General features: G+C 39.7%; 1 protein-coding gene across 3 annotated transcripts; it reads left to right on the forward strand.

The window, feature by feature from the left end:
* Positions 1–1,598: 1,598 nt before the first annotated feature.
* On the forward strand, positions 1,599–12,449 carry LOC778431 (proline responding1). 3 transcript variants are annotated; one of them, XM_008657999.4, is made up of 20 exons: positions 1,599–2,057; positions 2,773–2,847; positions 2,922–3,128; positions 3,215–3,376; positions 3,513–3,790; positions 4,588–4,738; positions 4,827–4,991; positions 5,161–5,238; positions 5,326–5,415; positions 5,526–5,612; positions 5,671–5,757; positions 5,834–5,930; positions 6,028–6,131; positions 9,703–9,778; positions 10,270–10,420; positions 10,518–10,586; positions 10,747–10,813; positions 10,935–11,005; positions 11,910–11,993; positions 12,119–12,447. In XM_008657999.4, the coding sequence occupies exons 1-19, from the start codon at positions 1,998–2,000 to the stop codon at positions 11,986–11,988; spliced, it is 2,154 nt and encodes a 717-aa protein (XP_008656221.1). In that variant the 5' UTR covers positions 1,599–1,997; the 3' UTR covers positions 11,989–11,993; positions 12,119–12,447. The 3 variants fall into 3 exon arrangements, with proteins under 3 accessions (XP_008656221.1, XP_008656220.1, NP_001306625.1); XM_008657998.4 differs by having other exon boundaries at positions 1,642–2,057; positions 11,910–11,989; positions 12,083–12,449; NM_001319696.1 differs by having other exon boundaries at positions 1,821–2,057; positions 11,910–11,989; positions 12,119–12,401.
* Positions 12,450–12,998: the final 549 nt, after the last annotated feature.

Genomic DNA, 12,998 nt, shown 5'->3' on the forward strand with positions numbered 1-12,998 from the left:
AGAGTGATTTGCCGTGTTCATTTGAGCTCTTGCGCTTGGATTGCTTCTTTTCTTTCTCACTTGTTCTTGAGATCACAACTCCATTGTAATCAAAGCAAGAGGCACCAATTGTGTGGTGGCCCTTGCGGGGAAGTTTTGTTCCCAGCTTTGATTTGAGAAGAGAAGCTCACTCGGTCCGAGGGACCGTTTGAGAGAGGGAAGGGTTGAAAGAGACCCGGCCTTTGTGGCCTCCTCAACGGGGAGTAGGTTTGAGAGAACCGAACCTCGGTAAAACAAATCCGCGTGTCTCACTTCATTATTTGCTTGCGATTTGTTTTCACGCCCTCTCTCGGACTCGATTATATTTCTAACGCTAACCCGGCTTGTAGTTGTGTTTATATTTGTAAATTTCAGTTTCGCCCTATTCACCCCCCCTCTAGGCGACTATCAAAACGGTAGGGAAGGGAGTGACACCTGTGGGAACACTAGAAACTAGTGCTTTTATATAGAAGAGACTAATCATATGCCTATGCACGACTACAGTCATATGCCGGTGTATTACTACTGTTTCTATATATCACATGGATAGACTTTCTTTTAATAAAACACAAAATGTGTGTTTATGTTTGTTAGTTGGGTGTGAATGCGTGAACCAGTGCTTTTATATAGTAGATGAAGAAGAGGATAGAAGGTGTTAAAAGTCCCTATATTTTTTAGTGAATGATTTGTTTGTTTCTATTTGTTGCTAGTTTTTATTAAGGTAAAGCCGAAACAAACAATCTAGTAGTCAAGCTCGCTTAAGAAACTAATATTTACTATATAAAGCATCAATTTTCGTCGAGCGTCAACACTTTTAAAAAGCTTTATATTTCTTTGTAATCAATCCACCTCGCTTAATTTAACTAATCATCCTCTAATCTCGTTTGTTCGTCCTGATCGACGACTAGAAGGATCGTTACAGATGAGATCTCTTCCATTTACGTTCGACAATCCTATAGCAACAAGAATGTGTGTCATCGCAATGCACTGACATTATAAAATCAGGATTCGAGAAGTTTTTGTGGCCTTTGGTATGCTAGCAAACTAAAAGTCCGTATTATATAAAACAATAACAAAAAAGCAATAACCACAAACCAAGTCTTATAAAAAAATCAGCTTTTAAATTAAAAGAGTAAAAATTATTCAAAACAGACTAAATTTACCGATACTTTTATTTCCAACATTTTGTTTTAAGTTTTTACCAAGGAGTGTTTGAAAGTAATAGAGCTAATAATTAGTTGTTAAAAAATTAAGAGGATGTTTGAATGCAATAGAACTAATAGTTAGTTGGCTAAAAATTGCTAGTATAATTAACTAGATAATAAATTGATAACTAACTATTAACTAATTTACTAAAAATAACTAATAGTTGAACTATTAGTTAGGGTGTTTAGATGTCTCCAACTAATTTTAGACACTAACTATTATCTCTAGTGCATTCAAATACCTTCCAATAGTGAAATTAGCTAGATAATAAATAGCTAGCTAAGTAGCTAACTAGTAGCTAATTACTAAAAATAATTAATAGCTGAATTAGATATGATGTTTGAATATATTTAGCTAATTTTACCCTCTAGCGTATTCACCCCTAAAATAGTTTGCCTCCTCGTACACCTAATACGCGCGCCCAAGATTCATCGCAGATCCGATGGATCCGGTTGCTCCCCCGAGGCCCCGATTATCGTCATCCGTTGATTTCTCACCCGAGGTCCCGAACAGATAAACTCAACTCGACTGCCGCCGCCGCAGGCACACGGGATCCTGACTGAGGTAGGTTGTTGCCATTTTTGTTCCCTCACCCAGTCCGTCTCACCACTTCAAAAACCCTCTCCTCTCTCATCCGCCTTCCTGGCGATTGCGGCGACGAGGTGACGATAGAGCTGCCCCCGCAAGGAAAACGGACAAGAGAGGCGGAGGCTGATAGGGAGAGGAGACGGAGGACCAAGAGCGGCGTCGATCTAAAAGCGTTGGCGGCGGCCATGGCCACCGCGGACCGGACCCGGACTTTCATGAAGGACGTCAAACGCGTCATCATCAAGGTGATTGAATCGTACGATTGGCGTGTTGTTTTAGATCCAAACCGCGATTTGTTTGGTGCTATTTGCATTGTGTTGTTCATATTATGCTGTGTTTTCTAATCGTGTTTTTGTATGGCGTGAATAATTCTTGAATAACCTTGTTCGATTTTGGGTTCTCTTCGTCGAGCCTCTTCGTCTGAGTAAGTTGTGAGGTAGCAGGGTTTTGTTTGGGTTTTATATTTTGCTTCTACCCTTATAGTCGAGTTGACGGGTTGGTGGTGTAAGTTCATACGTTGACTCCAATGTTTGAATTCGGATGTCCTAATCTTAGTTTGCTATATGATTTCTATCAGATGGGAAATGCGCATAGAAGGCAGAAGCCATCTTGTCTGAATTCTGATGTGTTCTTCTTTCGCATGCGAATCAACTCGTTCGAATTCCCTTATTGTTTGTTCTCTGTTCTTTTTACCTGGGTTAGTTTATCTATGAATTTGTACGGGCAAAGGGAAAGAGAAGTAATGCTCCCCGGGACGCGGGGGGGGGGGGGGGGGGGGGGGTAGTTTTGCGGGGTGGGAGGGGAAACTTGTGCTGAGCTTGACAACACCAGTGTGCTATCCCACCCCACCACCATACGTTTGGCAAGTTCTGAGAGTTACACATCTGTCAGGACTCAGGAATTAATTTGGATCTCCTTTTGATTTTGATTACAGCTGATTCTTACCTTTTTTCGTGACAGGTGGGCACTGCAGTCGTCACGAGGGGTGATGATGGGCGACTGGCTGTGGGCCGGTTGGGGTGTCTTTGTGAGCAGGTATCAATCCTAATTAAAACTTTCATAATGTTATATCAACTAGTGTAAGTCTGGGAAGATTCTTGGCAATGCAGGTAAAAGAGCTGAATGTCTTAGGATACGAGGTGATCCTTGTGACCTCAGGTGCTGTTGGTGTGGGGAAGCAGAGGCTCAAGTACAGGAAGCTTGTCAATAGCAGCTTTGCTGATCTGCAAAAGCCACAGATGGAGCTGGATGGAAAGGCTTGCGCTGCTGTTGGTCAGAGTGGCCTCATGGCTCTTTATGATATGCTATTTACCCAAGTGTGTTTGTGAACTTGATATGGAAATTTGTCATTAGTTCGGTGCCTTGTCCATATGTTTCTAATGTCGACCTTCCCGTGATGCAGCTTGATGTGTCCTCCTCGCAACTTCTTGTGACAGATAGTGATTTTGAGAATCCAAACTTTCGGGAGAGGCTCTGTGAAACTGTTGAGTCACTATTAGACCTTAAAGTTGTACCAATATTTAATGAAAATGATGCCATCAGCACTAGAAAGGCTCCATATGAGGTTTGTGTTGTACCATGCATGCCTTCTTGATAAATGTGATATCATGATACTCATGCACCTGTACCTTAGCCAATGCAGGAGTCTGTTAAAGTCTCAATAGCATTTTGTGATGCTCACCAACAGTTCCTTTTTACAGGATTCATCTGGTATATTCTGGGATAATGACAGTTTAGCTGGTCTTTTGGCTATTGAACTTAAAGCAGATCTCCTTGTTCTACTAAGTGATGTAGATGGTCTATACAGCGGTCCACCAAGCGAACCGGGATCAAAGATCATTCATACCTACATTAAAGATAAACATTACAGTGGAATAACTTTTGGGGATAAGTCACGTGTAGGTAGAGGAGGAATGACAGCTAAAGTGAAGGCTGCTTTTGTGGCTTCGAACAGTGGCACACCTGTTGTTATTACAAGGTATGTATTGCATTTTTCATTCTTTATCGAGAATAAAAACTGCCCTTCGTTGCTCATTTATATGTTCCCATGTGATTGTGATCTATCAAACTTTCCCTGTGACATGCAACCAATAATAAGGAATTTAGACAAAACAGTTGATAGGTGGTGTGATTAACTACATATTTGGTGTAGACTACATTTGACTCAAGTGTTTATTTTTGGGTGTAGACTACATTTGACTCGAGTGTTTCTTACATCTTTAATGATGTGAAGAATTGGTTTTCAGAAGTGAAATATTTCCTTAGACTTTTTTCTCTCTCGAACGCGCAGGAGAGCTGCACATCATTATATTTCCTTAGACTGTTATGCTGAATCCTCGCTTGTGATGTTCACTTATTTTTCTATGTTGGATTTTATTTACATATAATAAGGTCTGCTGTTCAAATCCAAATACGCCATCTGTTTTCAATGTTTGTTCATGGCCTTAGGAAAATGTGTTGCACATTGTTTGTCTATTGAGGATATCAGGAGTGTAGTTATTGCTATGTTTCCACTCTCCCCTAATTAGATGTGTTGAAAGAAGAGTAGTTGTATCATGTTAATTTGAATTTTTCTTGGAACAATACTTCAGTAGTCTCTGCGCTTGGTATGCTATGGACAAACATTGCAAAATGGATGGAGTAATGCTTGTCTAACAGTGTTCATTTCATCAGTTGTCACCTTGAGAGAACCAAGTAAACTTCATATGCTGTAATCTATGTTTGTCTCTGTATGATGGATAGCGAATTGGTTTAACTTCCTTTTTATTCTTGAAGTGGATTTGCATCTCAGAGCATTGTTAGAGTTCTCCAAGGAGAGAAGATTGGTACTCTCTTCCATAAGGATGCAAGTCTGTGGGAGCCATCCAAGGATGTTAGTGCTCGTGAGATGGCTGTTGCTGCAAGAGAATGTTCAAGGCGTCTGCAGGTATGTTATTAACACAATGCATGTTGGAAGACACCAACCCATTACTTTTTGCTGAATATTTTATACTAATTTGGGACATATGGAACAGAATTTATCATCGGATGAACGCAAGAAAATATTGTTAGACATTGCAGATGCTTTGGAACAAAATGAGGATCTAATTAGAACTGAAAATGAAGCTGATGTATCTGCAGCACAAGATGCTGGATATCAGAAATCTTTGGTTGATAGATTGACATTGAAGCCAGAAAAGGTAGCTCTAGTATATATTTCAGCATATCTTTGGTTGATAGATTGACATTATAATGACGATTCTATATTAGCTCCTGTTCCTTGTATTTTTATTTGTTGGATTATTGTGCATTTTTTCTTCTTTGGGTTTTTCTTTCATCTGATTAAGGTAATGTTTCATCATGTTACAGATAGCAAGCCTTGCGAAATCCATACGCACTCTTGCAAATATGGAAGACCCAATCAACCAGATACTCAAAAGAACAGAGGTGACTGCTTATAAACTCTTAACAAAGGAAAAGCTGACATATTTTATACCAAAGACAAATGTTACATCTGCAAGAGTACTGTTTCAGGTTGCTGAAGACTTAGTGCTCGAAAAAACATCTTGCCCTCTGGGTGTGCTGTTGATTGTTTTTGAGTCCAGGCCTGATGCCTTAGTCCAGGTAGTTTTTAATCATAAAATTTTCAGTTACTTTTCACCATGTGAAATGTTCATGCTTAATACTTAGGCATATCTATAAGGTAGCTTTCATCCTTTGATATCATTGTGTAGATTGCGTCTTTAGCAGTTCGAAGTGGCAATGGTCTTCTCCTGAAAGGTGGAAAAGAAGCCATGAGATCGAACACAGTATTACATAAGGTATTTTCTCATGCTGACATTACATGTTTTTAGATTGGTGTCTGAAATTTTTTTATAGGTTATAACTGGCGCAATTCCTGACAACGTGGGTCAAAAACTTATTGGCCTTGTTACAAGTAGAGATGAAATCGCTGATTTACTAAAGGTAAGTGTAATATATCATGAAAATAATGATTCTACCAATATGCATGATAAGCCTAAACTCATAATATGTTCTACAGCTTGATGATGTCATTGATCTTGTCATTCCAAGAGGCAGCAATAAGCTGGTTTCGCAAATCAAAGCATCAACTAAGATACCTGTCCTCGGTCATGCGGGTAAATTTATCTTCCAATAGTTTGTTTTTGGTACAAACAGTCCACTACAATACTAAAATATACGGACTGGTTTGATTTCTGAATTTTTTCTCTATAGATGGTATTTGTCATGTATACATTGACAAATCAGCTGACATGAATATGGCAAAACGAATAGTGATGGATGCCAAAACTGATTACCCAGCAGCCTGCAATGCTATGGTATGTCTAATTTCTTATTACAACTAGGCGTGTATGCCAATGAACATATTTGGTTTATGATGCTGTTTAATAATCAGCCCAATCATATTACACCAACATATTACAAAAACATAAATAAACCCACAAGTTCTTTTTGCATTGTATGAAATTTCAAATTGAGTAGGAACTTTTAAATTGATAACAAAATATTGTGCAACTACTTTTAGATCGAAACAGGATGACTCTTCACACATACTTTTAGACGTTGATACAATCACATCCAAAACTGTTACTATTCCTCACTTCAGAACATATTTCAAAAACAATCCCCTTCAATGCCCATTCAGACTGCAGCAGCTATTTTGTCACGGTGTCACCTCCCCTGCTGCTGCTAGAAAACCCGATGCAACTACCATATCTCCCAGAGTTGCTCTAGACTGCTCCTCTTGCAAGGGTGGCTGTTGCTTGACTTTGTCATTATCACACGTGCAGCATTCTCTGAAACTACATGATCATCCAGTAATGTATCCAAATCTTAATAGTTCTTTGACAAGATAATCAAGACAATCACAATAAGCTAGATAAAGTCTCAAACGTGAACTAAAGTTATGCAGTTGATGACAATTCCGAATTGTTTTCACTGATTTACATGGCATTAGCAAGGAAGATTCATATCTGTCCTAGTTGTACTACAGTGACCTGCTATTACTGCCCCCATGAGCTGGTGAAGGACTACTGCGTCTTGGAGAGGTGACGAGGGTTACAGCTCCTTCAGGCAGATTAGTTAATTTAAAACTGCTTTGTACCAAGTAATTAGAAAAAAGGAATTAGAGAAGCCTGTTAAATGGCAAATGCAGTTTTGGCAAAGTCCTAAACTGCAGGCTTGGCTAGCCAAGAGCCAAGCCTGTAGCGAATCTGCAATGTAGAAGGGAATTGAAGCAGAATAGTATCCGTTACCAACGGAATATATAAGCAACACTTAAGTTTCAGCAATACAATTTGAGTTAGTGCTGGCAAAAAATAAGACCTAATGCCGAGTAGCAAATGCAAATCCACAACCATACTAACTGCTTCACTGACCCAAAAATGCCAAGCCTAGAAACAAGCCCTTTCAAACAACCCTAGGGTTTCTCTTTTTAGACCTAAACTAAAAAATGTCCAGGTTGGGCAGGGCTTCAAACAAGTTCAACCGAAAGACACTGCCAAAAAATGATCTAGATGATCATGAATAGCATCCTCAACATCCCTCCTGTCGTCACAATCAGTAAATGCAAAGCCAAGTGGTTTATGTGCGACTATCTGTGTCACATGAACCCATTATAGCCATCGTACCCATACTCACCTTAAACAACCATTAACAGAGGCACACATTTACAAATCACAAGCATGCATGATGGCAAACCAGTGGAGCCCAAATTAGAAGCAGGGCTAGTACCTATCAGGCAGGCACAGAGGGAGGTTGAACCTTTATCAATGCACCTAAGGAATAAGCTTTGGCCCAATCATGCACTCCCAATATTAAATTACAATCACATAAAATTGTTAACTTTCATACTACCAAACAAAACTTTCAGATCACTGTGGCAATGTTGAATCCTAATTATGCAGCTATAAAAAATTCAATTGACACGGGCAAAGCTGTTACCTTCTTGGAAATGAACTTGAGGTAGTTGTCCTGGAGCAGCCTGACTGCCTAGAGGATGACAGTGCAATGCTTGTCAAGCATGGGCGGGTGAGTTTGTGAGGTCAGTAACCTGGACCATGAACCAGATGCCTTGCCGCTGGGCAAGAAATCCAGCTTTGACAGGGTGGCATGCTCCAGCAGCTGGATGCGCCACTCTGAGAGGAGCTCTTGCTTAGCACCGAAGGCCTTCTCATATAGATACTTGTCCTATAACTCGCTATCTTCTTCAGGGCCTCCAAGTCATGCCGCTGAACATCAATTTTTTCTCTAGTACATTTGATTGTTGCATCTAGAGGTCTTTTGCCCTTAATTTTCTTTTTCAACATAACTTGTGCACTCCATGAAACTAAGGATTTTAGAAAAATATCAATAAAAATCTATAGAAAAGAAAGAAACATGAATGAACAAGAGAATTTCCACTGTACAGACTAAGGGCCCGTTTGGCAAAGCTCCAGCTCCTGCTTCTTTAGCTCCAGATCCTGATCCTCATGAGGAGCTGATCCTCATGATTCTCCTAGAGAATCAGAATCATTTTTAAAACCGTTTGGCAAGTAAACTGATTCTTGTCTTCTGAAAGTTGGTGGTCTGTGGCGATTGTCTGTTTTACCCTTTGCAGTTCAACTTTGTTACAAACCAATAAGTAGGATACATATACGGAAAAAAATTATGAAACAATAACATATAAAATATTTCCATCATAGTAGTGCATAAAATGGTCTCAAATGTTTAATCCATAAATTGGCTCGTTATGTTTTTGTCCAATGGCAATTGCGGGTAATTTCGATCAAACTTTAAGGGGAGATCTATATTTGGTTGGTTGAGGAGCTGTTTTAAGGGAGGGTGGAGCAGGTTTTTTTAGATCCTGCCTTTCTTCACAAAAACGACTCCCGATCTTTCGGCTCCACACGAGAATCAGTTTACAAAAATAGCCATTTGGCACGGCTCTTCCAGATCCTCGCTTAGAATCAGGAGCTGGAGCTGTGCCAAACGGGCCCTAAATGCACCCATAGCGTTTCCATGTTAGTATTTCCCTCGTTAGAGCAGGTGATGTATCTGTCAATTGTGTTCTGTTCCTGTTGCAGCTCTCCTGTTTGCCACGAGTTTATTATTAGTGACAATGGAATCACAAATGCAGACAGTTTAGAGCACAACTGCACAACAATAGTTGGGACTCCTCCCGCCACCATCTATTTGCACAGGCCATTGGTTTATGACTGTCGAGACTCAGGAACTCGGAATGCGTAAAATGGATTGCTTTGTATCTCTACAACTGTTAATTTCTCAGTAAGATTCAAGTTATCAGGGAACAATGAAGCATTTTGCACAGATTAATAAACTCCTTGGAGGTTGTGGAAGCAAGAATTTAGGCTGCAAGATAGTTGCATTGTTTACAGGACCATGGCAAGGAGCTGCTTGATGTGGGGTTTCACAGATTAACTGTTTTAAATTAAATAGGGTGTGGGTGTGTCATGAGAGAAAATCCCTTACTCTTCTCATTACTTTATAGTACAACTGGTCCATGTTACATCCATAGCATCCGTTATTCACAATAAGAGAAATAAGTAAAACCTTTACATACATTAGACAAGAGCGTGCTCCACTTGAGCCACTCTGTGCCTCTTCATTCATCCCAGTATTTTGTATTTTCTTTTATGAAGAAAATTCTTCATAGTCATATATGGACATGTCATCCTTGATTCACCATTAACCGTTTTCTCTTTCAAATTAACTTAATATGTAACTACAGTCCATATTAAGATGTTGATTCCTTGTAACTCACCTTTTCTTTTTGATAATAAATTTACTTCCATAGTAGAACTTTGTGACAGATATGATATTTTTCAGCATAACTCATGATATGGTTACTCCTGATTCAGATATAACATATTTTACCTTTGTTTTCTGCAGGAGACATTGCTTGTTCATAAAGACCTTATAAAGGCTCCAGGTCTTGATGATATACTCCTATCACTCAAAACAGAAGGTTTGAGTTTCACTTCACTTGCTCATCCTTAAAGTATAGCTGCTCCGTGTTTGTCGATACTAGTAATGTGTGTCCTGAATCTGGAGAGGATAATTGCTACTTTTGCATTGTTCTACCTTGTATTCAGATGTGGAATAAGTGAGCTGTACCGTTGTAGTGAATCTTTTGTAACTCTCATAATATGGCTTTGTTAAAACCGCACAAAAATAAGTTGTTAGTAGTTAGTACATGAAAAGAAGTATATTTGCAGGGAAGAATAAAGCACACACAAGTAATACACCCAACTCTTGTTAGAATTTTGTTAGCAGATGCCTACGACTTTTGTATGTTGGAGATTTCTTATTATTTTGGATAGATCAGGTTGTGTTGATCTCTAACGCTTGTTGTTTTAGATCCCTTATTGCCTTGTTGAAACTATGAAGGTGGAGTTCTATACTTCTATGAACTTGTGGATCGCTTTGTCCTTAAAAAAAACTTATGATGTATCACAGGAGTTGCTATTTATGGAGGGCCTGTTGCACATGAAGTACTGTGTATTCCGAAAGCAGATTCATTCCATCATGAATATAGCTCTATGGCCTGCACAATTGAGTTCGTTGATGATGTACAGTCAGCAATTAACCATATACATCGTTATGGAAGGTATTTAGACTCTTCTGTCTCTGTCTCTGTCCACCTCCCTCATTGAAAAACAAAAACATGATATTCACTTAGAGGTTATCTGCTCTTTTTGTTACAGTGCACATACAGATTGCATTATCACCACAGATGATAAAGTAGCAGAAACTTTTCTGCGTCAAGTTGATAGGTACGTTACCAGCGCCTCTTTTTTTATTCATTTTTACTGTTTGTGCAGTCGGTTAATAAATGTCCTTTGTTTTGGCCGCCACTGTGTACAATGTTATTTTGTTTGGAGTTCAATGATGATTGATACCTGATGTTATATTTCACTTCTACAATTGCAACAGTGCTGCTGTATTTCATAATGCGAGTACACGATTCTCTGATGGGGCTCGTTTTGGATTGGGTGCCGAGGTACGCCCTATCTTTGGAGTAAATGGGATTATTTGATTACATCGGCATGCATTATGTTATCTTTTCTGGTGATCATTTACTGTTCTTATCTTCATATTTCTACCTTGAATATCTTGAGTAGGTTGGCATAAGCACAGGGCGTATACATGCTCGCGGGCCTGTGGGTGTTGAAGGTCTCTTAACAACACGCTGGTAAGTGGCTTTCCATTTGATCATTACCCTTCAGATAATTTTCTTTTCCTGTACCCCCCATTTCCTAATAATTGTACTGCAATGTGCGTTATCAGAAGTGTAAAACTGAGACTTGCAGTTGCTAGAATTTCCTTTGAAAGTGCAGGCATGTATCTAGTGTATTGACTGATGGAAGGATATTAGACTGCACGTTGCAAAACATACCTATTTTTGCAGTTTATATGATATACATGGGTTGCTTATTTACGCATTTGAATGCTCAATATACAAAATATTGATCGTTTGTGGGTCACCATGTATGTGCTTGTGTACATCAGCTCCCCAATAAAGCAGTGCTGACCTGCTGGTAGAATTAGAACACCGATGTATGGAAGCTATGTTAGTTTATATGATATATGTTCAATCTGGTGGGTCATCTGTGTGAACTTGGAGACTACATCTCAACAATAAAAACACTTCTTGAACAATCTAAGTGTAAATTTATGCTAGCGAAAGGGCATCTAGCCTAGAGGTTAAGGCTTCCGAGTAGCACCTCCAAGTCCCGGTTTCGATTCCCCTCGGGGGCGGATTTTCGGGCTTGGTTAAAAAAATCCCCACTGTGCCTCATCCGTTCTCGAGTTACGATGTCCTGTGCGTCATCCTTTGTTGGGCCGTTGTAGAGTGGATGGTTGACGCCGGTCCGTTAATGATGGGAGGCCAGGGTTCGGGGATTTTCTTGGTCGAAACCATTGTTTCGATCTTCTTAATGGGAGGACGGCCATTCCCTCCCTAGCCGAGTTTTTTTAAATGTTCTTGTACAGTCTTGTAGAAGTTTGCTAATTCTCTGCTATTTCTAGACTGGTTATACTGGTTACTACAATATTGTATATTTATGGATATATGGATGAACAACTTTAACCTATAGGATCATGCGAGGAAGTGGGCAAGTGGTGAATGGTGACAAGAATGTTGCATACACCCATAAGAACCTTCCCTTACAATGAGGCAAGTAATGATTATTTTCCATAAAGCTTGATTATTATTTTTATATAAAGCTGTAACAAGTCATTTGGTGTTTGGGGTACTTTTAAATGATAGGTAGCAGAAGCAAACTAAACCTATGCAACTATGCAGGCTGTTTTTGTGCTTGATCAGGATTCGTGTCTATCCAGTGATGTTTGATAGTTTCATCAGGCAGGAGCATAGAATGGTGAATCTTTTCGATTGAGGACTGTGAATCCATGGATGTTCAGTCATTGTTTGTGTAGACATTGTGGTGAGCTTGGAGGCCACCCCACCTCCCCAATAAAGCAGTGCTGGGAGTAATAGAGCACTGATGTACTGAGGGTGCCTAGGTTAAACAAGAGGAACCGGTTATATTTGTTTTGCGGTCGAACACAAACAATTTTTGTTGGTGACTTGTTTCTTATGATTCTACATATTTCAAGGTTTATGTGCTGTCCTAACCGGGTTCTTTGATACCGGGTATTTTGGATACTGTAGGCATACTGTAACGACAGCAAAAGCTGGCTGCAGTAGCCACAGCTGTACTGCTGCAAATAGCTGTTACTAAAATATCGTGCATCACATGTCGGCCACAATTACCCAAAATTGCGTTGTTCTAGTTCTAGGCAATGGTATTTGTCTACTGTTTTACGGTAAACACTACCACACTAGTCTGATATAGTATATCACCTTCATTGCTTAGCATTATAGCTGTTGCATAGAGTCGACCACAAGCATAAAGAATGCTACACAATCAGCACCCGAAAATTTTCTTCAGGCATGCTTTGGTCAAATTCTACACGGCAACGCATCACCGATCGATGATGCCGTGGGTGAGCTGGTAGATCGACTACGCGACCGGCGGACAGTGTGCCGCTGTGCGGGGTGAGCGGTTACTAGGAGTGTGTTTGGTTTAAGGAATAAAGTGATCTATTTTTTTCTCACTCGTCATTTTTTTATTTGGTTTGTGGAATAGAATGACTTGATCCATCATTACCCATTACTCATA

This window comes from Zea mays, chromosome 8 (assembly GCF_902167145.1).
Source record: "Zea mays cultivar B73 chromosome 8, Zm-B73-REFERENCE-NAM-5.0, whole genome shotgun sequence".
NCBI classification, from domain to species: Eukaryota; Viridiplantae; Streptophyta; class Magnoliopsida; order Poales; family Poaceae; genus Zea; species Zea mays.

Bases quoted from the DNA above. Each gene is read 5' to 3' on its own strand.
- LOC778431 (XM_008657999.4), top strand. From the start codon at position 1,998: ATGGCCACCGCGGACCGGACCCGGACTTTCATGAAGGACGTCAAACGC. The intron at 2,848-2,921 runs GTATCAATCCTA...TTGGCAATGCAG, and splicing joins TGGGGTGTCTTTGTGAGCAG to GTAAAAGAGCTGAATGTCTT. The intron at 3,791-4,587 runs GTATGTATTGCA...TTATTCTTGAAG, and splicing joins ACACCTGTTGTTATTACAAG to TGGATTTGCATCTCAGAGCA.